The sequence below is a fragment of the Aquarana catesbeiana genome, linkage group LG04, assembly GCF_042186555.1.
Source record: "Aquarana catesbeiana isolate 2022-GZ linkage group LG04, ASM4218655v1, whole genome shotgun sequence".
Taxonomy (NCBI): Eukaryota; Metazoa; Chordata; class Amphibia; order Anura; family Ranidae; genus Aquarana; species Aquarana catesbeiana.
This window is the reverse complement of record NC_133327.1, coordinates 334,887,087-334,911,758: the sequence shown is the minus strand read 5'-3', so window position 1 is coordinate 334,911,758 and position 24,672 is coordinate 334,887,087. Positions and strand designations below refer to the sequence as shown.

The following is a 24,672-nucleotide window of genomic DNA, read 5'->3' as shown; positions in this document are numbered from 1 at the left end:
CGTCAGAGGGATGTTAAAGTCTCCTCCAACAATGAGTTGTCCCTCTGCATATTGTGTGAGTCGTTCTATATGGCGTTTCAGAAATGTGTCTTGGTGGGTGTTTGGAGCATAGAAGTTCGCCAAAGTCACTTTCACCTCTCCAATTTGCCCTTTTAAGAATAAATAACGTCCGTCTTTGTCAGCCTTTGCGTCTGTCAGTGACCATGGTATTCTAGCTGAGATTAGGATGGAGACCCCTCTAGACTTTGTCTCGGAGTACGTAGAATGGTATACCGTGGGGTAATATCTGTTTTTGAGTATTGGGAGGGTGGTTCCTCTAAAATTAGTTTCCTGTAGAAGAACAATATCTGCCTTCATGCGGCACATATCATGGAGCAACATCCTCCTTTTTTCTGGTGTATTTAACCCCTTTGCATTTAATGAGATTATATGCAGTTCGTCCATGTCCGTGAGTTTAAGAGTAGGTTAATAGGGGGAGAGAATAGGGTAGTTATTAAGGAAGGTAGAGTGGGGAAATAAGCCGTACAACAAGTAGGGTTAGGGGCGAGGGAAAAGTTTAAAAGATAAAGAACTTTCCCAAGGGTAAGGAGCTCCTAAGGAAAGTGCTAATGTAGCTGTTTACAGCTATAACGCTCTCCAGTGCTCACTGGAAAATGAGCGCAGTCCTAGGTGGGTTAGTGGATAGACAGAGCCGCAAAGCGAGCTCCACGGTCCCCCCATCCACCCCCGGCAATTGTATCTATGATGCCTGAAACCACAATGCAATCGAAATACATGACAATAAACCGTTTTTAATTATAAAACCTGTCACGTGTGATAAGATAACTAGTGACATGAAACATTGTATAGAATAACACTCTAGTGCAATAGTAAACTGGCTATCTAAAAATACTTTACTTTGTGCCCCATAAGAAGGCCCTATGCATGCAGCATGATCTCCCTCAGGTTTCATCAAATCAGAGTCACATCATAAATGATCTATCACCACACATCATATACAACTTTGTTCATGTAAGTTTATGCTGAAAACAAACAAAAAAAAGAAAAAAAAAAGGGGGGGAAATTGCACATTGATGACCGTGGGTGTTGGGAAGGCGTTTAAGTTCATCTCCTCCTCTCTCGCAGTCCCCCGGCGACCCCCCCCAACCCCCGTCTCGTCTCAGAACTCCCCAGGTAGGGATAGGTGTAGCTGCCGGCCGTTCACTTAAGGAATAAATACCATTCCATGGTAGTTGCTTGGCACATATCCCATATGATAATTAGGGTTCCCCCTTTTATATGCCGCTGGGATTTTGCAATGTTTGTCCATAACGCATATCAGGGTGAGCAACTGCTGAGTGTGTCCTCCCGATGTCTGTGTCTTCCAACCAGGGTATACCCGTATGCAGCCTCACTCCCCATATCCAACACAGGGAAAGTAGGGGTATCCTCTCCTCTGGATCCCCGAAATCAGTACCGTGGATACTTTGTAATCTGGTCGGGGTCGCTGCTCAAAGATTCGGCCATCTTGTTGTACCTTTAGAAAATTGTCACTCGTCAGGGGTTGAGGGAGTTCCCTTATTTGTCAACCTACAATGGTGTTAATGCTGCCACGTAGGGGACAGGGGAGGGGGGCCCCGGAGGCGGGGAACACCGGGAGTTCACCCCAATAACTCCAACCAGAGGTTGTCTGACACTACAAGATACACTAAGGGCTTGTCAACGCAGGGGCACAGTCATTGAGTCTAGGTTGTATAGTTTACTCACGATGTTCCTCTCCCGGTTCCGCTCTGGATCTCCTTCTGTTTCTCTGCAGGCGCTGTTGAGCTTGTCCTCTGTAGGTGGAAGGGCCAGATCTGCCTGCGGGGCGCGGTAGTAGTTGAAGCCAGTCCGGAACCTGTATCCGGTCTGCATCCAGGAATTGGAATAATCCGGGGAGGTCCGCTGGGGTCTGCAGTGTGAAGGGGCTCCCTTCTCTCGTGAATGTCACCGCTAACGGATACCCCCATCGATAGGTGAAGCCCTTCTGTTTCGCCCAATCTAGTACAGGTTTGAGCATGGCTCTACGTCTCAGGGTAGCTCTGGAGAGATCAGGCAGAATTGTAATGTGTGTGCCGTCCAGACGGGTCCCACCTTGCTCTCAGGCTCTACGGAGTATGGCATCCTTCTGCGGGTATCTTGATAGCCTGCAGATCACATCTCTGGGTCGCCCTGGGTCTGCCGTTCTCGGTCCCAATGCTCTGTGTGCGCAGTCTATGTCTACCGTGCCTTCGGGGTCTTCCAGGATGGTGCGGAACATTCCCTGCACTGTTTCTTCCAGGGACTCGGCCTCTATCGTCTCCGGCAAGCCTCGGAGCCGCAGATTGTTCCTGCGGCTCCGGTCCTCCACATCTTCCAGATGGAGCTGGAGGGCGATAGCGTGTCTCTGTTTTGGTCCCGGGAGCGTTCCAGTTCCGACACTCTGTGTTCCAATGTCGTAAAGGAGGCTTCTCCCATGGTAACTCTCTCTGCCAGGGTATTCACGTCCTCTCTCACCTCCTGAATGTCCCGGCGGTGAGTTTCCTCCAGCCGCAAGATAAGAGCCTCTATATCGGTTCTGGTAGGGAGGGCTTGTATAAGAGCCCTGATGTCCTGCTCCGCTTGGGACTGCTTGGATGGCTCCATTGCGGGATGTGGCGTCCTCGGAGAGTCCGGGGATATTTCTGGACCTCGGGATATGTGTGCCACTCGCCTCCCTCTTGGGCCTCTGCACTGGCTCCACGTGGTGCTGCCGCTCTGACTCCGGTGGAATTCCTCTGCTTGTGCCTGAAATATCGGTGTAAATCGCCGGCGGGTAGGCTGGATCGGTTCTCCCTGGATACAGCTCTTGTTTTATACTTCTTGGAAGATTGCATTACGGTTAATTATGCCAATTTTTGCCGTGGGTAGAAGGCCAAGGCTGGGAGCTCTAGGAAAGTGCAGCCTCACTCAGCCATGTCCAGGCCACGCCCCGTTGCCCAAATTATACATTGCACAAGGATGTTCCATGGTGTATGAGTACTCTGACCTATATTGTATGATTGAGATAAGAGTAATTTTGACTTGCATGTAAATTCCAGATCTTGGAGTACAGTACAGGACACTGTACACTCTCCATTCCATGTTTTGGTTTACTCTGCATTGTTTGCTACAAAACTGGACTCACTGAGTGTAGGATAGGGTTATAGGGGAGGCACCCAGGGAATGTGCCCTTTAAAGCTTTGCAAGTGTCCAATCACCAGAAGGTACACCCCTAGAACCAATGGTGTATGAATAATCTGCATTCCAAGATATGAAATGTACAGGTAAGTCATTTTTTTTCTTAAAGTAATAAAAGAAAAATATAGAGAACCAATGGAAAGTAATTTTTTTTTTCAAAGGAGACTGGTATTTTTGCATTTTATTGAGCTATTTTGTCTTGGGTTTGGGAAATAATGCCTGATCTCTGGGGAACAATTGATGATTGTGCAGTGTTAGGATTTGGAAATCTTTTCAGAGATGTGAAATGGCTAAAGACATTGATTTAGCATGGTGCTTATGCAGTTTTCATGTGATAGATTGTGTCTGAGTTGCCTCTTCCCTTTATTGTCATGCTTTGCTTTGTCACTTTTATTTGCTATATTCAAAGCCAGTGGCATAAGGCTGGTTACATTCTGTTATGTTCTGTATTCAGCATGTGATTTTTCTTCATTTTGCAAGCCCATTTTTAAATACAAGTAAAAATGCCAGCATTTGCCTTGGATTATCCCTTTTGTCTTGAAATGGTACACATTACTTGTTCATGAATGAGTTATTTTCTTGTTTAAACAATTGGCTCTCCTTTTCTTTACTACACGCCTGCCTTTTGTATATTGTTTTCTTATCTAATTTGCTCTGTAGGCTTTTTTATTTATTTTTTTTTTTTTTTGCTATTACTTGCAAATTACTTTTAAAAATATGAGTTGTGTTGCATATTTTGTTTGTTGCCACAGAGAGGTTTTGTTATGGCCAATTATATTTCTGTTTTTTAATGGCAAATGCCTGTTTTAGATCTTCTACTGTCTGTATACACTCATTAGTCAATATAAAGAAGTCCTTCTCTTTTTAGAAAACTCAGAGTGGAATTTATTAAAACTGTAGCAACCAGAATCTAGAGCAGTTAATTCATGCCAGCCAGTTAACTTCTGTTTTTAATTTTTAACCTCTTGACATCCGGAGGCCGTCATATGACGGCCTCCACTTTCTGGGGTTATATCTGAATGATGCCTGAGGCTACAGACATCATTCAGATACCGGCATTTTCAGCCGGCGATTCCGTACACCATAAGAATGATCATAGCGGCTGTTCCGCCGCTTGATCGTTCTTACAGGCGGCGAGAGGGGACGTCCCCCCCTCCCGCCGCCCTCCGGTGCTTCTACCGACTCACCTCAGTGATCGGTGAGTCGGAGAGCGGATCCGCCAGCGCCGGATGTACATCATAGAGATTTCCGGTGGACAGGTGGTCGCCGGAGTCTCTAAGATCGTTCGGAGGCCGGCGTGATGTTTTGACGTCACGCCCGGCCTCTGCATTAAAAAAAACGGCGCCGCTTCGGCTGGGAAGCAGTAATCGTTTTTTTTTTTTTTTTTATTTTAGGCTTCCCAGCCTAGAGGTGAGATGTGAGGTCTTATTGACCCCATATCTCACTGTAAAGAAGACCGATCATGTCATATTCCTATTACAAGGGATGTTTACATTCCTTGTAATAGGTATAAAAGTGTCAAAATAAAAATTTTTAAGTAAAATTAACAATAATAAAAAAAAATTTAAAGCGCCCCTGTCCCCGTGAGCTCGCACGCAGAAGCGAATGCATACGTAAGTCCCGCCCACATATGAAAACGGTGTTCAAACCACACATTTGAGGTATCGCCGCGAACGTTAGAGTGAGAGCAATAATTTTGGCCCTAGACCTCCTCTGTAACTTAAAACATGTAACCAGTAAAAAATGTTAAAGCGTCGCCTATGGGGATTTTTAAGTACCAAAGTTTGGCACCATTTCACGAGTGTGTGCAGTTTTGAAGCGTGACATGTTAGGTATCTATTTACTCAGTGTAACTTCATCTTTCACACAATGCAAAAAAATTTGGCTAACTTTGCTGTTTTGTTTTTTTTTTAAAGCATGAAACTGTTTTTTTTTTTAAAAAACGGGTTTGAAAAATTGCTGCGCAAATACCATGCAAGATAAGAAGTTGCAATGACCGCCATTGTATTCTCTAGGGTCTCTGCTAAAAAAACATATATAATGTTTGGGGGTTCTATGTAATTTTATAGCAAAGAAATTATGATATTTGACATGTAGGAGCGAAGTGTCAGAATTGGCCTGGATGCGAAGTGGTTAAAGCTTAGCTTAACAAGCTTAAGATAGATTGCTGATTGGTTGCTCTGATTGGCTGCTTCAGATTCTGTCTGCTTTGGTTTTGATAAATGTCCCCTATAGTGCTTTGGCAATGCATTAACCCATATTTTTTTCAAGAATAAGATTTATTCAGGTTTCATATAATATACAAATGACAAAAGTGCAGGGATACCGTACATCACCTAGGTATGCAAGGTAGCATACGTTCGTGGCCACCGAAATATATACAGAAAATATACAGCATAACTCAAGTTTTGTCCAAACAGAATATGCATTAAAACACAATAAAGAAGGTACAAGGTGCCATTCAACCATGCAAACATAGGGGGGGCGTGGCCTAGTGCGGCATGTGAACAGACCTGTTCACCGGAGCTCCCGCTGTTGATCCTTGGACCGATCCTTTCCTCGCTTCTCCCGGCGCCCAAAAACCATGGTAACTGGTACCCACAGCCTCTCTGTCACCCCAGGACACAGTTACAGCAGCAGATTGGGGCATGATGACCTGAGGGAACCGCGGAGAACACGCGGCCTCGGCTGCTACGGACTTTCAAGATGGCGCCTGGTCATCTCAGCCTCAGAGAACGCCACGAGGCCAGGAGAAGAAAACTGAGCAGGGGGGTAAGTTACAGAAACTCCCTAAGACCAAAGACCAATCCAGGGATATGCTTTATTATGCGCAGAAGTTAGCAGGCTCAGCAGAATCCTCACAGAGCAGCACACAGCTCCCTACAGTCTCCACGGAGCAGGCAGGCAGGGGGGACACAGACAGACCAGAAGACACTGACATAATGGAGTCTGTTCCAGATCCTATGCCAGGCCTGTTTGATATGCAGGTAGAGGACACCCCCCCAGCCCACGCTGAGTGAAATACTACATGCAGTCCACAGATGTACTGCCTCAGTGGATGACCTTAAGGAAAAGTTTGGGGGGTTGAAGGGGACTGTCTCCCTCCTCTGTCAGGACATTCAAAAAGTTAGGGAGAGAACCACGGCAGTGGAGGGGAGAGTCAGTGATATAGAAGACCAGATGCCCCACTTGAACAGAGATGTAAGGGGGGCCACACAACATGCGCAACAGGCCTTTGAAAAGACCGCCGATATCGAGAATCGCCTGCAACGCAACAACGTTCGCATAGTGGGGCTTCCAGAGAAGGTTGAGGGCAGAGACCCCACGGTGTTCGTTGAGGAATGGTTACAGGAAATATTCGGCAAAGAGGCCTTCTCCCCCTATATGCGGTAGAACGAGCGCATCGTGTACCACCAAGACCTCTTCTACCGGGTAACCCCCCCCAGAGCGATGCTGGCCAGGCTCCTTAACTATCGGGACCGTGAAGTGGTTCTAAGATTAGCCAGAGAAAAGAGGGCTGTGCAGTTTAACGGTACCAAAATATCTTTCTATCCTGACTTCTCAGCTGAAGTGCAGCGCAGAAGATCTAAGTTTGCTGATGTCAAAAAAAGGCTACAACGATTACAACTCAAGTACGCGATGCTATTCCCCGCCAAGCTGAGAGTTACGGCCGGAGACCAGAACCACTTTTTTGAAAACGCACAAGATGCTGCAGGATGACTGGACCAGAACGAACAAGACCTACGCCGCAGCAGACGCGAAAATGAGGAAGGCTGATCTCAATTAACCCAATTACTCCATGCATAAAAGGCGCCTACATTCCACTGTTGTTATTGCTCCTTATACAGTGGACGTTTCCTTAACACCAAGTGACACCGATTGAATACCAATTTTTATGAGCTCTGTACAATTGTTGTCTAACCAATTGGGTGGATTGCGATTGTGCTTTACCCCCACACTAAACAAGTTGCCATTGTTACTATGGCTTGAGTTTTTGTGCCCTGTTGGCACGGTTAGGGCTCACAGAGCCACACATTATTTGATGCCCTTCCGCTTGGCACTACCAGCGGGATTTGCTTTGCAAGATCTACTCTACCTTTGGATCTACCACATGGTTTGCTTTACCAAGCAACTGAGTTTACATATCTTTTGTGAAAGTTTGATGCTTCTCCACTGCATGCACTGCCTCATCAGCCTGCCCCACGCTCCGCACAATCGACTGGCCCTTTTGCTTGCACATGGACTGCAGCTTGGAAGTCTCCGAGTGCAACACCCAGTGATACAGGCCAGGGACATGCCTATTAGAAATGATTTAAACTCTCGCAATGTCTGATACACCCATAGTGTCCTGGAACGTTCGGGGAGTGAATGACCCATTAAAAAGATCAATGATTTCTGCTGGGTTGCGGAAGTTCCATCCGGCCATAGTTGGCTTGCAGGAAACCCACCTGAGGGGTGACACAGTTAATTTCTTACAATATGCCTGGGTGGGTAAAGCTTATCACTCCACTTACTCTGCTTTTTCGCGTGGAGTAAGTGTATTGATACATAAAGCCCTAGTGTACCAGGAACTGGACTCATTAATAGACATATCTGGAAGATTTGTGTTTTTGTACTGTAAATTGTATACAATCACATTGATATTAGCCTTTGTATATGTGCCCCCTCCATTTTCCAGAGAGGTTTTACAGCTGTTAATTTCTTACCTAGCTAACAAACCGGATATTCCGGTACTGATAATGGGTGACTTTAATTGCTACTTGGACCCTAAATTAGACAGACACCCTCCTGTGCAGCCTCCTGGGGGTGGACGGGGCACCACTCTAAGCCGCCTACTTGCAGAGGTAGGATGGATTGATATGTGGCATAACCGAAATCCAGATAGCAAGCAATTCTCTTGTTTCTCTTAGACCCATGGGTCACTCGTATTGATTTATGCATAGGCACCCCAAACCTGGTTGGCTGCATATCTAAAGTAGAATATTTCCCACGAGGTGTGTCGGACCATTCCCCACTGGCTATATGGTTAACTATCCGACCCCCTAGTAACTTACCCAGAGCCCCGTGGAAGTTAAATGCTTTCTGGTTAAAGCTTTTCACTTCACAAGAAAGAATAGCCGCTCAGATCCAGGCTTTCTTTAAAACGCATCGACATTTAACTAATGTTCATTTGAAATGGGAGACCTTTAAAGCACACTTGAGAGGGACTTTTATTCAGGAAATACAGCAGGTCAAGCACAACTCCTCGGTCCTGTTAGAACAGGCTGGGGACTTGGTGCGACAACTAGAATTAACTTATGTCACCAGCCCTACCGGCTCCGCTAGGGAGGCATGGATGTCGGCCCAGGACTCCCTGGACCGGCTGAGATCCTCCACTGCGGAGCGAAAGAGATTTTTCTCGAAGATGGCGTTCTATGAGGAGGGGGAAAAGACGGGCCGCCTACTTGCTAAAATCGCACGATCTCAGCAGCAGTCACCGGCCATTGGGGCTATTCGAGCCGCCAATGGGAAAATAGTTAATTCTCCGGAGGTTGTTATTTCCGAGCTGGCATCTTTCTATGGCGACCTGTATAGACCGAGGGATGCTTACTCGGATGTAGATCTAACCGTGTATATGTCAAAAATCAATTTATCCTCGTTGCCGGTGGCGGCTCAAAAACAGTTGGATGCTCCTATAACTCTGGAGGAGCTACAGACGGCGGCCTGCTCTTTTCCCACGTGTAAGGCACCGGGAGAGGACGGCCTCCCCATGGAGGTATTTAATCAATATGGTGAACAGATACTCCCTGAACTGCTAAAGGTTTTTAATGCTTGCCTGGATGCAGGTAGACTCCCTGAATCTATGACAAGAGCTAATGTAATTTTACTACTCAAGCAGGGGAAGGACCCGGTTGACCCCGGCTCCTACAGACCTATATCGTTACTCCAGAGTGACGTGAAGATCCTAGCCAAGGTCTTGGCACTTCGGGTCAACGGGATCATCTCCTCCATTATACACCAGGATCAGGCTGGCTTTATGCCGCAAAAGTCCACGGCTACAAATCTTAGGAGATTGTTCTTAAATATGCAAATGCAAGCAGATAACAGGGGTCAAAGGGCACTGCTGTCTCTTGACGCCAATAAGGCCTTTGACAGCGTCAGCTGGAGATATCTATGGGCAGTATTGGAAAAGTTTGGTTTTGGGGAACGTTTTATAGCGTGGGTTAAGTTACTGTATGCATCCCCTCAGGCCAACATTAGAGTGACAGACAGGGTTTCACAAGCCTTCGCTCTGGGCAGGGGGACAAGGCAAGATTGCCCTCTGTCCCCTCTGCTCTACGCGATCGCAATAGAGCCCCTGGCAGCCCTGATAAGAGACAGCACCCAGATAAAGGGGTTCCAATACGGTAATCAGCATGAAAAAATAATGTTGTATGCTGACGACATGTTACTTTTTCTAGGTGACACGAGTCACTCATTAGTAGAGGTGATGTCTATAATAAAACTGTTTGGTCATTACTCCGGGCTGACCATAAACTGGTCCAAGTCTGCCCTGATGTTGTTGGACGGAGATCACGGGGTTGTACTCCCTGATCACTGCCCCATTCCTCTGGTCACCAGTTTCAAATACCTGGGCATACAAGTGGCGCCCAGGATTGGAGACTACTGCTCCTTAAACATTTATCCCTTGCTTTCTCGTTTTCGAGATAAAATAAACACCTGGAACAACCAGAAGATGTCCTTAGCGGGTAAGGCCAACTTAATTAAAATGATCTTAATGCCACAGTTGCTGTATTTCTTACACAATACACCAGTTGTGGTTCCTCTTAAAATTTTCAGAATAGTAAATACACTTTTCCGTCGATTACTATGGAATAACAAAAACCCCAGAATTAAGCTAGAGCAGTTGCAGCAATTGAAGGACAACGGGGGGTTGGCAGTTCCCAACCCCTGGTTGTACTACATAGCGTCCGAATTGCAACAGCTGGTTGGCTCTATGGCTCCAGAACCAAAAGGCTCGTCGGCGCAGTTGATGTTGATAGCATGTGGGGCGGAGACCATTCCTATGGGCCTTGAGGCACAACTGTTTGCAAAATCCAATAAACAGACCCCAACATTGTCACTTGTACAGAAAATATGGAATAAGGTCAGACAGCTTCAGGGGGTACAAGGCTTCACAGATTTCAGTCCAATATGTGGCAACCGCTCTTATACTGAGCTGGATAAATTACTACAAGGGCCTAGATGGCGTAAACACGGGGTAAAACTGCTCTCACACATATTTGGGAACGGTAAACTACTTTCTTTTATAGAATTGCAGGTCAAATTTAACCTGCCAGACAACATGTTTTATTCCTACCTTCAGCTGCGTCATGCGGTCTTTGCGCAGGGGGACGCGGGTGGGTGGACACTGTCGCCCATTCCGGTGTTTCATGTGGTCCAGTCCAGTAGTGAGACCAAAGGAATTATATCTCAATGCTATCAGATGTTGTTAGCAAGACACCTGCGAGCCTACCCGAGCAATGCAATGTCTGCTTGGGAAGGGGACCCTGGCCAGATCACAGGTGAGCAGTGGGAGGAGGCCCTACAATCTGTATCCACGTGCTCCCTTAATGTTGCACAAAAGGTTTCCCAACTGTTTATAGCATTAAGAGTGCATTACACCCCGAAAAAGTTGTTTAAAATAGACAGAGCGGCAGATCCTCTATGTCCCCATTGTCGTCAGCATGAAGGGACCTTATTCACCTGCTGTGGAGATGCCCGAAGCTCCACCGATACTGGAGTGAAGTGATTGGCACGCTCAATGGAGTATTTCAGATGAAGGTTCCCACGGACCCCATGTGTTGTATACTAGGGGTCTTGGAGGAGGAGATCCCTGAGGAATCGATCAGGGTCGCGTTCTCCAGAGCTTTATTCCAGGCCAGGAAACTCATACTCATGGGTTGGAAGTCTGCGGGGCCACCTACTAGTCGCTCCTGGGTGGAACACATGGGACAAACCCTCATAAGGGAAAAATATATATACCAACACAGGGGATGCCCGAGCAGGTTTGAACGAATTTGGTCCAAATGGCTAGACACACCAGGATTAAGCCCGAGAGAGCTAGTGCTGTCCAGGCTCTTACAATCTCTTTAAATGGGACGAGGGGATGCAAGACGGTATATATAATATAAACTGTGCGGGCGGGGGGGCGGAGGTGGAGAAAAGGTGAATTATTGTTGGCAGGAAAAATGCAGTGGGTTGATAGCTAAGTTGAAATAAATACTGTATGCATGTACATGAACGGGATACGAAATAACAATGTATATGTAATTGCAAACCGAGTGCTGTTTATTGTTGGATAACATGTGAATGTTCAATAAAACCTTTTTTGATAAAAAAAAAAACATGCAAACATAGGTGTATGCGGGTGTATAAGCAGAGGAGTGTACTTGTTCCTGACAAACACAAATGGGGACCTGACAAACAATAAAGGCATGGGAAAGGGGGAGATTGAAGGGGTCCTTGCCAGGGGGCATCTAGATTGTAAATTTACTTCAGGTGGTTTTAGCAGCAGAGGGAGCTAGAGGTGAGGAGGGAATGGAGGTAGAAAATGCAATCCAAGTGCTGCAGGTGCTGGTGAAGTTGGTCTATCTGTCATGTAGTCTAACCGTCAGTTCTTTCATTCTCAAAATAAGATTTAGCTCAATAGTCCAGTTAGCTACACTGGAAATGAACGTGGACCTCCATTGTCTGGGAATCAATATTGTACTGGCAGAAGGGGAAAAAAAGAGAGTAAGAAGTCCTTTCTTGGCTTTTATAAGGGAGGTGAGGATGATGGATGGCAACTTCTGGGGTTAGAAAACTTAAACTGAAGTTGTAAAATGGACTGGCAGTGGTAAACATGCACTAGACAGGGGCACCCTTGAACAGTCGAAGCAGGTTTGTCCTGCACTTTTATTCGGGAAGGCAGCAAACAAGCACAGCTTCAATGCAGAAGAGGCATTGTACAGTAAGAACATAAACAAAAAAAAAACATCTACTCGCTCAAGGCACTAACTAAACTCAGGACAGTGTCCCACTAACAAGGTGCCCCTTAATAGGTTCCCCAACACAAAAAGGCAGCATGTCCCTTTTTTAATGTACTGTCAGCACTCAGACTGTTCACATAGCATTGGGCTCCCATAGTGGAGAGCAAAAGACAGAGAGGCCTGAGCATTAGTCAGCCCTCAATATAAAGGGACTAATAATGAGGTTTATCAGGTAAGATGTGAACCTAAGAATAGAGGCTTGACCCTACCTAAAGTTCTACAAAGCCTCTGGTTTCCAGGTCCCAGGGTAGCACTTATTCTCATTCTCAGAATACAAAATGTTTTACCATCAGCTTTAAACCCCAGAGCCCGTTTGCCATGTGCATGTGAAAACTAGGTGACAACGCCCAAAAATCCTTCCCACCAGTGCCTCAAATTATTAAAGCGATAGCCAACCCAAAATGATATTTCAGTTTTATTGTATATGCTGGAGAGTTGACCAGGGCTAATTGCTGCAGCCAATTCCTATGTTTTTGTGCATAGGACATGGAAACAAGGCAAACGATTCGACTATGCATGAAAACATAGAAACAGGTGCAGAAAAATAGCAGCAGGTGCTCTGGACTAATGAGTCAAAATTTAAAATATTTGGCTGTAGCAAAAGGCAGTTTTGTTCACCGGAGGGCTGGAGAATGATACTATAATGAGTGTCTGCAGGCAACAGAAGCATGGTGAAGGTTGCTTGCAAGTTGGGGCCACATTTCTACAAATGGAGATGGAGATTTGGTCAAGATTCATGGTGCTCTCAATGCTGTGAAATACAGGCAGATAACTTATCCATCATTTCTGGGATACATGTAATTGGTTCCAAATGTATTTTGCAGCTTGACAACAACCCCAAATAATGCCTTTAAGAATAATCTTTAGTGGAGGGAAGAACAAGGAGTTCTGGAAGTGATGGGTTGCCCCCCACAGAGCCCTGATCTCAACAGCATTGAGTCTGTCTGGGATTACACAAAGAGCCAGATGGGTTTGTGGCAACCTACATCCACAGAAGATCTGTGGTTAGTTCTCCAAGACATTTAGAACAACCTGAGGAGTTCCTTCAAAAACCGTGTGCAAGTGTACCCAGAAGAATTGAAGAATTTATACGGTTTTGAAGGCACAGGGTGGTCACACCAAATTCTAAATTTGATTTGGATTTCTCATCTGTTCATTTAATTTTTCATTTCAATTTTCTCAATTAAAAAAAATAAACTATTAACACTTCTATTTCTCAAAACATTCTTAAAGAGGCACTCCAGTCATATTTATGTTTATTAAAAGTAATGTTTTCATGCATAGTCGAATCGCTTAGCCTTGTTTCCATGTCCTATGCACAAAAACATAGGAACTGGCTGCAGCAATTAGCCCTGGTCACCTCTCCAGCTTCTACAATAAAACTGAAATATCATTTTGGGTTGGCTATCGCTTTAACAATTTGAGGCACTGGTGGGCAGGATTTTTGGGCGTTGTCACGTAGTTTTCACATGCACATGGCAAACGGGCTAAGTGCTACCCTGGGACCTGGAAACCAGAGACTTTGTAGAACTTTAGGTAGGGTCAAGCCTCTATTCTTAGGTTCACATCTTACCTGATAGACCTCATTATTAGTCTCTGCCTTTATATTGAGGGCTGACTAATGCTCAGGCCTCTCTGTCTTTTGCTCTCCACTATGGAAGCCCAATGCTATGTGAACAGTCTGAGTGCTGACAGTACATTAAAAAAGGGACATGCTGCCTTTTTGTGTTGGGGAACCTATTAAGGGGCACCTTGTTAGTGGGGCACTGACCTGAGTTTAGTTAGTGCCTTGGGCGAGTAGATGTGTTTTTTTTTTTTTTTTATGTTCTTACTGTACAATGCTCTTCTGCATTGAAGCTGTGCTTGTTTGCTGCCTTCCCGAATAAAAGTGCAGGACAAACCTGCTTCGACTGTTCAAGGGTGTCCCTGTCTAGTGCATGTTTACCACTGCCAGTCCACTTTACAACTTCAGTTTAAGTTTCTAATATTTAGTAAAAAAAAAAAAATAAGAAACCTATACATTAAGAGAACTTTTTTTTGTGCAATGCATGTGATTTACCAAATAATAAAAAGATAAATACTGTACATTCCTAATTTCCATTCGTGTATGTTGCTTATTTGTATGTAATGTAATTTTTTTGTTTCTTATATTCTGCAAACATTATTTTTATTTTGGCCCCGTGAAAGACTTTGTATTATAAAATGTGCACTCAAAATTCCTTTGCATGTACCATGTTAATTCTAATATGTGGTAATCTAGCAGAAGATAATCTGTATTAGGATGCAAAATGTAACATCTGCTCCTGTTAATGTGGGAAATATGTACTGCCTTACAGAGCTTTGGTTTATTATTATTATTCTGCAGAATGATTGCGAAGAGACAGCAACCATATGTTTCAATTTTTTTTTTTTTTTTTTTAGGAGCCTGTAAAGCATTGCACCCGTAATCTCAGGTTCTGCAGACTGTCAGTGTATCTGTCTGCTCATATCTCATATGGGCAGGCAGTTACACAATGACAGGAAGACTTAATAAACTACCTAGAGCACGCATTGACACCCTGGTAGTTAATTGAGAACTACAATCTGTCAGCCGCAAAAGGCTGTCGGTACTTATAGTTCATTCATTCACAGATCTCTGTGAATGAATGACGTGGTTGTGTGGGCAGAGCCAGCGCATTCTTTTCAAATTGTGACAGTGGGTGCAGGGAGAAAACCTCTGGCCCGCTGTCACAGTGAAGGGGGGGGGGGGGATCAGCGAGAGGCTGCAGGAGTGGGAACATGTTACATGTTCCATCCTAAAAATGGGTGGAACATGTTCCCAAAGGTGAGCTTTTTAACCACTTGCCGACCGCCTCCTGTAGATATACGTCGGCAGAATGGCACGACTGCACAAAGTAACATACCTGTGAGTCAGGTCGGGGGTTGAGCAGACTCGATCGCCTCGGGGATACCCACGATCGCCTCACGGATAGGACGAACGGGGAGATGCTGATGTAAACAGCATCTCCTCGTTCTGCCTAGTGACAGTGTCACTGATCTCTGCTCCCTGTCATTGGGAGCAGAGGTCAGTGACGTGTCACACACAGCCCATCCCCCTACAGTTAGAACACATTCCTAGTACTGATTTAACCCCTCCCTGCTCCCTACTGTTTAACCCCTTCACTGCCAGTGTCACTTACACAGGAATCAGTGCATTTTTATAGCACTGATTGCTGTATAAATGACAATGGTCCCAAAAATGTCCGACATGTCCGCCATAATGTCGCAGTCACAATAAACATCGCTGATCGCCGCCATTATTAATAAAAAAAAAAATATTAATAAAAATGCCATAAAACTATCCCCTATTTTGTAAACGCTATAACTTTTGCGCAAACCAATCAATAAACGCTGATTGCGATTTTTTTTTTTACCAAAAATATGTAGAAGAATACATATCGGCCTAAACTGAGGAAAAAAAATGTTTTTTTATATATTTTTGGGGAATATTTATTATAGCAAAATGTAAAAAATTTCAAAATTGTCGCTCTTATTTTGTTTATAGTGCAAAAAATAAAAATCGCATTGGTGATCAAATACCACCAAAAGAAAGCTCTATTTGTGTGGAAAACGGAATCCAATTTTGTTTGGGAGCCACGTTGCACGACTGTGCACTTGTCAGTTAAAGCGACGCAGTGCCGAATCGCAAAAAACGCACTGGTCAGGAAGGGGGTAAATCCTTCCGGGGCTGAAGTGGTTAAATGTGTACGGTTTCTTATTTACTTACAAAAAAAAAAAAAATAGAATATAATCTAAAGGAAAGAAAATGTGTACACAAATCACTACATATAGACAATGTGGAAGGATTAGATTTGCTGTCAGTTTTAATTACTGTGTCTTTTCTTGCTAGGGAGATTCACTCTTTTTTTTAATTTTTATTATTTCTTGTGCTGTTGACCAGTGACCCGAGGACTGAAAGTGAAGAAAAATGACAAATAATGAGTTGCCACCAGGCCAGGAATAGCTGGGAAATCTTCCATTGGGGACATCTGTTCCAGTGACAACTTTCTAAGAGGAGGGTTAGCTCAATTTGGAGATTATTTTCACTTACTGTTGTATCTATGGAACAGAAAGTGAAGGGAAATATTTATTTCGAACAGGACGCACATGGCAGAAAAACTTGGCAGGTTGACACATTATAGGCAAGGATTATGTAAAGTTTGTTTTTTACAAACAAGTGTATTTTATATAAAGTATGTCTTTAGAGTGTAGGTCCAGTCTTAACTTCTTTTATGAAGTTTTGGATTGAGCCAGGAAGAATACAAACCTCAGTCAGATTTTTGCTGCTTTCCAAAGCTCTATTAGAGAGATTTTCCCTCGGGTCATGCATGGTGACAATAGTTTTGCTAGATGGGAGCAGAGGGTTAAACTCCATCAGAGACACAGACAGGTAAAAGTTGTTTTCTTTAGTTGTAGAATACAAAACACAGCATCTTTAACTATGGGATATATGCAGCTACCTTCCAGTGATTGGACACTGGCTAAAAAGAATGCTGCAGGGCCATCCCCTATATAACCCCTCCCTCTCTCAGCAAGCCTCATTTTTTCTAGTGTCCTTTTTTATATGGAGGTTTGTTTCTCTAAAGATTGTTTTATCAAGGCTCCTGGCTGCACCATAGCCACTGCAGCTCCTTTCTGCCGCTTCCAAATTGGTTGATGACTCAGCTGAGTTTTAGGACAGTGTACCTGATCCTCACCTGGAGAAGATATGGGGCCAGCCTGTAATGTTGCTTCCGACACTGAATCCTGCACAGGGTGCTTTACAGGTCTAAGGCCTTGGTCTGCAAATATCTGTGCTCTATCCCTAAAGACCTCTTTAGGAGTACACCCCATCATGGAGGATGAAGCCGAGATGGGGCTGGTACCTGAAATCCTGCCATTCTACTATTAAAAATAGAAATGCAAGGCAAAACACATTTTGTCCTGTTACAACCAAAAACGTAAATGTATTTTATTGGGATTTTATGTGATAGACCAATACAAAGTGGCACATAATTGTGAAGTGAAAGTAAAATGATAAATGGTTTTTCATTTTTTTTACAAATATGTGAAAAGTGTGGCGTGCATTTGTACTCAGCCCCCCTGAGTCAGTACTTTGTAGAACCACCTTTTTTGCGGCAATTACAGCTGCAAGTCTTATTGGGTATGTCTCTACCAGCTTTGCACATCTAGAGAGTGAACTTTTTGTCCATTCATCTTTGCAAAATAGCTCAAACTCTGTCAGATTGGATGGAGAGCGTCTGTGAACAGCAATTTTTCAATTCTTGCCACAGATTCTCAATTGGATTTAGGCCTGGACTTTGACTGGGCCATTCTAACACATGACTATGCTTTGACCTAAATCATTCCATTGTAGCTCTGGCTGTATATTTAGGGTTGTTGTCCTGCTGAAAGGTCAACCCTCCGTCAAGTCTTTTGCAGATTTAAACAGATTTTTTCTAAGATTGACCTGTATTTGGCTCCATCCATCTTCCCATCAACTCTGACCAGCTTCCCTGTCCCTGCTGAAAAAAAGCATCCCCACAACATGATGCTGCCACCACCATGTTTCGTGGTGGGACAGTGTGTTCAGGGTGATATGCAGTGTTAGTTTTCTACCACACATAGCGTTTTGCTTTTAGGCCAAAAAGTTCAATTTTGGTCTCATCTGACCGGAGAACCTTCTTCCACATGTTTGCTGTGTCCCCCCACGTGGCTTCCCGCATACTAAAAACGGGACTTCTTATGGCTTTCTTTTAACAATGGCGTTCTTCTTGTTGCTCTTCCATAAAGGCCAGATTTGTGGAGTGCACACCTATTAGTTGTCCTGTGGATAGATTTTCCCACCTGAGCTGTGGATCTCTGCAGCTCCTCCAGAGTTACCATGGGCCTCTTGGCTACTTCTCTGATTAATGCTCTCCTTGCCCACCCTGTCAGTTTTGGTGGGCAGCCATGTCATGGTAGGTTTGCAGTTGTGCCATACTCTTTCTATTTTCAACTGATTGAACAGTGCTCCATGAGATGTTCAAAGCTTTGGATATTTTATTATAACCTAACCATGCTTTAAACTTCTCCACAACTTTATCCCTGACCTGCCTGGTGTGTTCCTTGGCCTTTATGGTGCTGTTTATTCTCTAAGGTTCTCTAACAAACCTCTGAGGGCTTCACATAACAGCTGTATTTATAATATTAAATTACACACTGATGGACTCTATTTACTAATTAGGTGAATTCTGAAGGCAGTTGGTTCCACTAGATTTTAGTTAGGGTTATCAGAGTAAAGGGGGCTGAATACAAATGCACGCCACACTTTTCACATATTTATTTGTAAAAAAAAAAATAAAACCATTTATCATATTCCTTCCACTTCACAATTATGTGCCACTTTGTCTAATAAAATGAGAAATAATCAAACAAGCAAGGTTGATACCTCTCCCTCAGCGCTCATGGAATTTTACAAAAAAAGAATCAAAACAATATCAGCAGCCACTATAACAATAAATCAATAATCCCAAAAATATGTTACAGAAAACACTATAACATTGGTAGCGCTAATCAATTACAATATAAATGATAATTATAATGATAATGTCCATTTGTGGATATACTATAAGTGATAATGTGTCCATCAAGCCAAGTCCATACAGGGTTAAATCCAGTTGACCACCGTCACCACACCACGTGTGAAACACTTCCCCCAAGGTAATGAACTTACCAGACAACAATAGATGTTACGCTTGTATTTTAACAATCACTGTCAGCAAGCACTGCGTCTCTCCATCTTCAGATTGTGCAGTTGGTGTGTCGGTCCACAGGGAGCAAAGAGCCCTGGGAGCTTGTGGGGATAACCTCCTGAGCCTCGCTGGAGAGAGCGGGGCAGATCCCTTTTAGATGGAACCATTCTATCATAAAATATTGTACCACCAAAAAACAATAAATATGGCTCTATATAGCACAATGCAGTCTCTAGGGTAGGCCGTGCACATTGTGTTTCTTCCAGGGCCCCCTGGTGGCCACAGGTCACCTATAGTCACTTATAGTATATCCACAAATGGACATTATCATCATAATTATAATTTATATTGTAATTGATTAGCGCTACTAATGTGCCACTTTGTGCTGGTCTATCACATAAAATCCCCAAAAAATACATTTACATTTTTGGTTGTAACTAGACAAAACTTCAAGGGGTATGAATACTTTTCCAAGGCACTGTATATCCCTGTCCAGGATCTTTCTGCCCTGGGGCAATCTTTTCTCATTTGCTCTTGTGTCTGAGCCCTCTGGTCTAAGGGTCGAGGGGCCTGACTAGCCTTTTTGAAGGCATACTAGATTTGCACAATGCTTCTGACCTGTAAGGCCAGAACCTCCCTGGTGTGGCTAATTTCCAACCCAATGCTGGAGTCAAGGAACCACCCCCCCTTCCCCAAATACTCAAACATGAGAAGCTCTCATGATGGATGCTAGCCTATCAAGCTGGGGAGAAGTCTTGAATGCCCCCTTTGGTGCAGAGGACTTGGTTGTCAAAAGATGCTTCCTATCAGCATCCTGGAACCAAGGGTGATTCAGTTGTCTCTTTTTAACATGGACTTTCCAGCTGCGAGATCACCTACCAAGAATCCAGTCAGCAATGTCATGCATACGGCCTACATGTTTGGGTGATTCTGTATCAGTTTCCCTGATCAGTTTTGATCTATGCATCCTCTACAACTTCTCCCTGGACTACAATGTGCAGAATCAAGATTGAGGGCAATTCCAATAATTTTTATCACACCAAATTGGCCTAGGAGGAGGAGGCTATTCAGACATACTCATAAAACGCATAGTGCACAATAGTATTAAAAACATAGAAATGCTTGCATATGATACAAATAATCACATAACACCTTCTACAAGTATACTTATTTTGCAAAGCAATGTGTGTGATTTGTTTGATCATCCAATGGTCAACGCATTTAACTAACTGCGTAGCTTCCTCAAGATCCGTTCATTCGGTATCATCTTAGTATCACACGGCGGGGCATCAAATGCATCATAACGTGTCGGGTGGACACAGGGGCTAAAGCTTCTTCATAAACAACAAAGATGGCATATAGGCACAAACAAGTAAAAGAGGGCCCCTTTAATGAGTTGTTTATGGCGTAGAATAAAAACTTGAAATTGAATAAATGTGTCATTCAAACACCAGGGGGAGCTATATACCAAATGTGTTCCAAAACTATTAGTGCATAAGAACATATAACTTGTAAGTAACCCCTTCAAGGTACTGGTCACCATGAGTTTGTCACCAATTTTTAGATGTTTGAGTATCTGAGTGTCCTCCGGCAGAGCACCGACAGGAAATGCCGCCAACCGGGGATGTTTTTTAGCGGCAGGAACTGGGAGACTAGTCAGGCTCGAGGGAAAGCTGAATGCAGCAATGTACAGAGACATCCTTGATGAAAACCTGCTCTGGACCTACGACTGGGGCGAAGGTTCATCTTCCAACAGGACAATAACCCTAAGCACACAGCCAAGATGACAAAGGAGTGGCTACAAGACAACTCTGAAGGTCCTTGAGTGGCCCAGACTTGAACCCGTTTGAACATCTCTGGAGAGATCTGAAAATGGCTGTGCACCGACACTCCCCATCCAACCTGATGGAGCTTGAGTGGTCCTACAAGGAAGAATGGGAGAAACTGACAAAAAATAGCTGTGCCAAGCTTGTAGCACCATACTCAAAAAGTGTGCCAAAGGCGCTTCAACAAAGTATTGAGCAAAGGCTGTAAATACTTATGTACATGTGATTTTTTTCATTTTTTATTTTTTTTTATTTTTAATCAATTTCCAAAGATTTCATACAAACTTCTTTCATGTTGTCATTATGGGGTATTATGGGGTATTGTTTGTAGAATTTTGAGGAAAATAATGAATATAATCCATTTTGGAATAAGGCTGTTACATAAAATGTGGAAAAAGTGAAGCGCTGCTAATACCTTAGTCAGATTTTTACTGCTGTCTCAATTCCAGACTTTTCCTCGTTTCCTCTTTGTGAACCACTATCATGATAGTGAGAGTGACTTTCTCTAATGAAGCCCTGGATATCACTAAAATGTGTCGAGTTCTAATACATCCTGATTTCAAGACGGGGGGGGGGGGGTCGGGGGTGGCAAAAAAAAAAATGACTGAACATACACCATAGATGGTTATATACTCCCAAAAATACGACATCATACTTTGTAATTATTGAAATGATAGCTATTGTTTTGAGATCGTTTACCCAATTTTTTATTTGATGGTTATTTATTTTTCTTAAAATTCTCCTCTATAGCGTTGCATGTGCTTTTTATCTGATGTGTTTCATACTGACTCCCAGATCTTAGAGCTGGTATTGTCATTGTAATAGACAGACACCTAGCAATCCAGTGTTAGAGTTTTGTATTAGAAATGGCACTTCATTTTAATGGTATTCGCCTTTCTTCTGTTCTAGAAATACAAAGCCGGTCGTTGTGATGACATTTTGAAATGGAAGCCTCCTAACATGAATTCAGTAGACTTTCTGCTTAAAATAACTCGAGTTGGAGGAGAAGGGTAAAATTTCCTTTTCTGATTGTAGCATTGTATGTTCCATTTAGTTCTTAAGTTCTATGACGTAAATGTATAGTAAGGTTAGACTGATAGGATGAATGAATTTCTCTACAAAACTTCTTGAGCTATGTGGTGAGCTTGCATCAGTGGTATATGAGATATACAGTATATATGCATGTGAATGATATACTGTAACATACAATGTATGCATATGAATCATTCCATTTACACATATGTTTTTTTTCTGTTCAAGTGTTAAAGCTGAGCATGCACATATCAACAAACTTTGCCAAACCATGAATCTACCACCATAATGGTGCAGCTTTACCGGGGGTTCATTAAATGGGACATTGTATTTACAGTCATCAACATTCCAGAGCTGATTTCTTTTGCTACTTTCAGAGGTTTTACCTGGATAAGGAAGGTATCCTGTATAGCCAGTGTGACCGATTGTGTACACAGATATGGTGTTGGTCATCGTTCCCTATATAATTGATAGATACCCAAACATTTACATAACTATACATAAATTAAAGACAGGTGGGAGATAAATGCATTCATACACAGTAAAGTACAACTGAAGTCTAAGTGTCAATATGTAACATAATATATGCAACAGCTCACCAATGCTCTAGTCTAATGCATTTGATATCACTAATGTTCCTCACCTTCATATTTTTTTTTAAAATCACCATCTAAATTTACATTCAGCACTCCTATATCCTGAACCCAATGGGGTGCTGTGGGCTCTGCAAGTGATCTGGGAAACTATATCTCCCAGCATTCATTAAGGCATTTCAGGAGTTTCAGTAAAAATGGCCCTGGGAAGTCCATTGACTGGGCCAGGAAAGTATGTGACACGAGGAAGATGGCAGGCTATGCATCAGACAATTAAGATCACGTGACTTCATATGTTACCTCATGAGACGGAAGTCATTTAAACATCACAAACTGTAACTACAGTTTATTTGGTTGGGGGGGGTTAGGTGGGTGGAAGCGTGGTCACTTCACCAAAGGAAATAAAGTACACTTGTCTGCAGAAAAAAAATACTGCTGTAGACATTTACTTTCTTGATGTATGCAGTATCTTTTTTTCATTGTTTGTCTAAAGTTCTACTTAAAGCAAATTTCCAAAGAGTTTATCAACTTTTTCTTACTTCTGTACAATATGATAGGTAGCATACAGACAGATAAGCGTTCATATTCCATAGTCTTGCAGTTAAAGTGATTGTAAAGCCTTAAAGCAGAACTCCAGGATTTTTGAAAAAATCCCCCATTAGTACACACGCAGCACTAAACAGTTATTACATTTGTGAAATTTCTTACCGTTAAAGAGAGATGTCTTATTGAATTTTTAGGAAGTTGGCTCTGTGATTCAAAAAATGCAGCCTATATTCTGGCAAGGAGGAGGTGTTAGAACAGTGATTGCATCATATCCTCTTCTCTCTCTCTAAACTGTAATCAGCCTACATTTCCCATGAATCTTTGGGATGGGAGTGAATGTGGGCGGTACACTAGGCTTGCACATATAAATGTGAACACGCCCACTTCAACATAAATCACACCCCCTCATTCTGCAGCCAATAAGCCATGCATAACACACGGTATGATAGGTTACAGCCTTATAAATGCGAAGTAATTTAATATAAATGCATATTAATATAATATAAATTTAATGCATTTAATATAAACGCAAACCAGTGCAACGTGTCAGTGTCCACCAGTGCAGCTTGTCAGGGACCACCAGTGCCGAATGTCAGGGACCACCATGTCAGGCACCACCAGTGTAGAGCGGGGATTATTATCAGAAATCACTTGCATGACACAGTGGGGATCTTCCACTGTGTCAGGTATTGTATATGAGAGCACCGATCGCTGATGTCCCGCCTCCTGCTGGTATTGTGATTGACAGCACACTGTTCCTATACAGGCGGGACATCAGCGATCGGTGTTCTCATATACAATACCTGACACAGTGAAAGATCCTCGCTGTGTCACACAAGTGATTTCTGATCATGATGCTGCTCTGCAAGGAGATAGCAGGCGAGGGGGCGGTGACTGGCAGGAGCAAAGGAGGAGGAGGACACCTCCCCCATGGGCGGCACAGACCGGAGGCTGTGAGACCCCTTCTGCCTCTACATGTCTGCTTCCTCCCTGCTCGCTTTACAGAGAACTACAGGGGGGCGTGTCAGACCACTGGCTGAGATTACTGGAGGGATAGCAGGCAGCGGTCTTACAAACAGGAAGTCACCAGGCAATAACGGTCTTTCAGCAAGTTCAGCAGCCTATTGCAGAGGAACTACAGAGCTCAGAAGAAGATGGATGACATAGTTGGTGAAGGTAGGAGATCAGCAACAAGGACATGGAAAAAAAAAATTTGCCCAGAGTTCTGCTTTAAGGTTTTTCACCTTAACCACTTGCCGACCGCCTCACGCATATATACGTGAGCAGAGCGGCACGGGCAGGCAAAATCACGTACCTGGTACGTGATTGCCTTCCCGCGGGCGGGGGGTCCGATCGGAGCGTTTGGCTGGGAGAGTTGAGAGACGAGGGGGAGACCATCCGATCGTGGCCCCCCCCTCGCGATCGCTCCCAGCCAATGAGAAACATCCCCTGCCTCTGTATAGTACACAGAGGCAGAGGATGTGATGTCATCTCTCCTCGGCTGGCCAGTTTCCGTTCCAGCACCGAGGAGAGAAGACATGTAAGTGCACCAACACACACACAACACAGTAGAACATGCCAGGCACACTAAACACCCCCGATCCCCCCCCCGATCGCCCCCCGATCCCCCCCCAATCACCCCCCCCCCCTGTCACAA

General features: G+C 43.8%; 1 protein-coding gene across 1 annotated transcript in view; it reads left to right on the top strand.

Annotated features, from left to right (window-relative positions):
• The window catches only part of RNGTT (RNA guanylyltransferase and 5'-phosphatase), a 543,333-nt gene that overhangs the window by 363,517 nt on the left and 155,144 nt on the right, over positions 1–24,672 (top strand). The window contains exon 13 of the mRNA XM_073626921.1: positions 21,754–21,854. Within this exon, the coding sequence (XP_073483022.1) occupies positions 21,754–21,854 (101 nt within the window). The remainder of the gene's footprint in view (positions 1–21,753; positions 21,855–24,672) is intronic.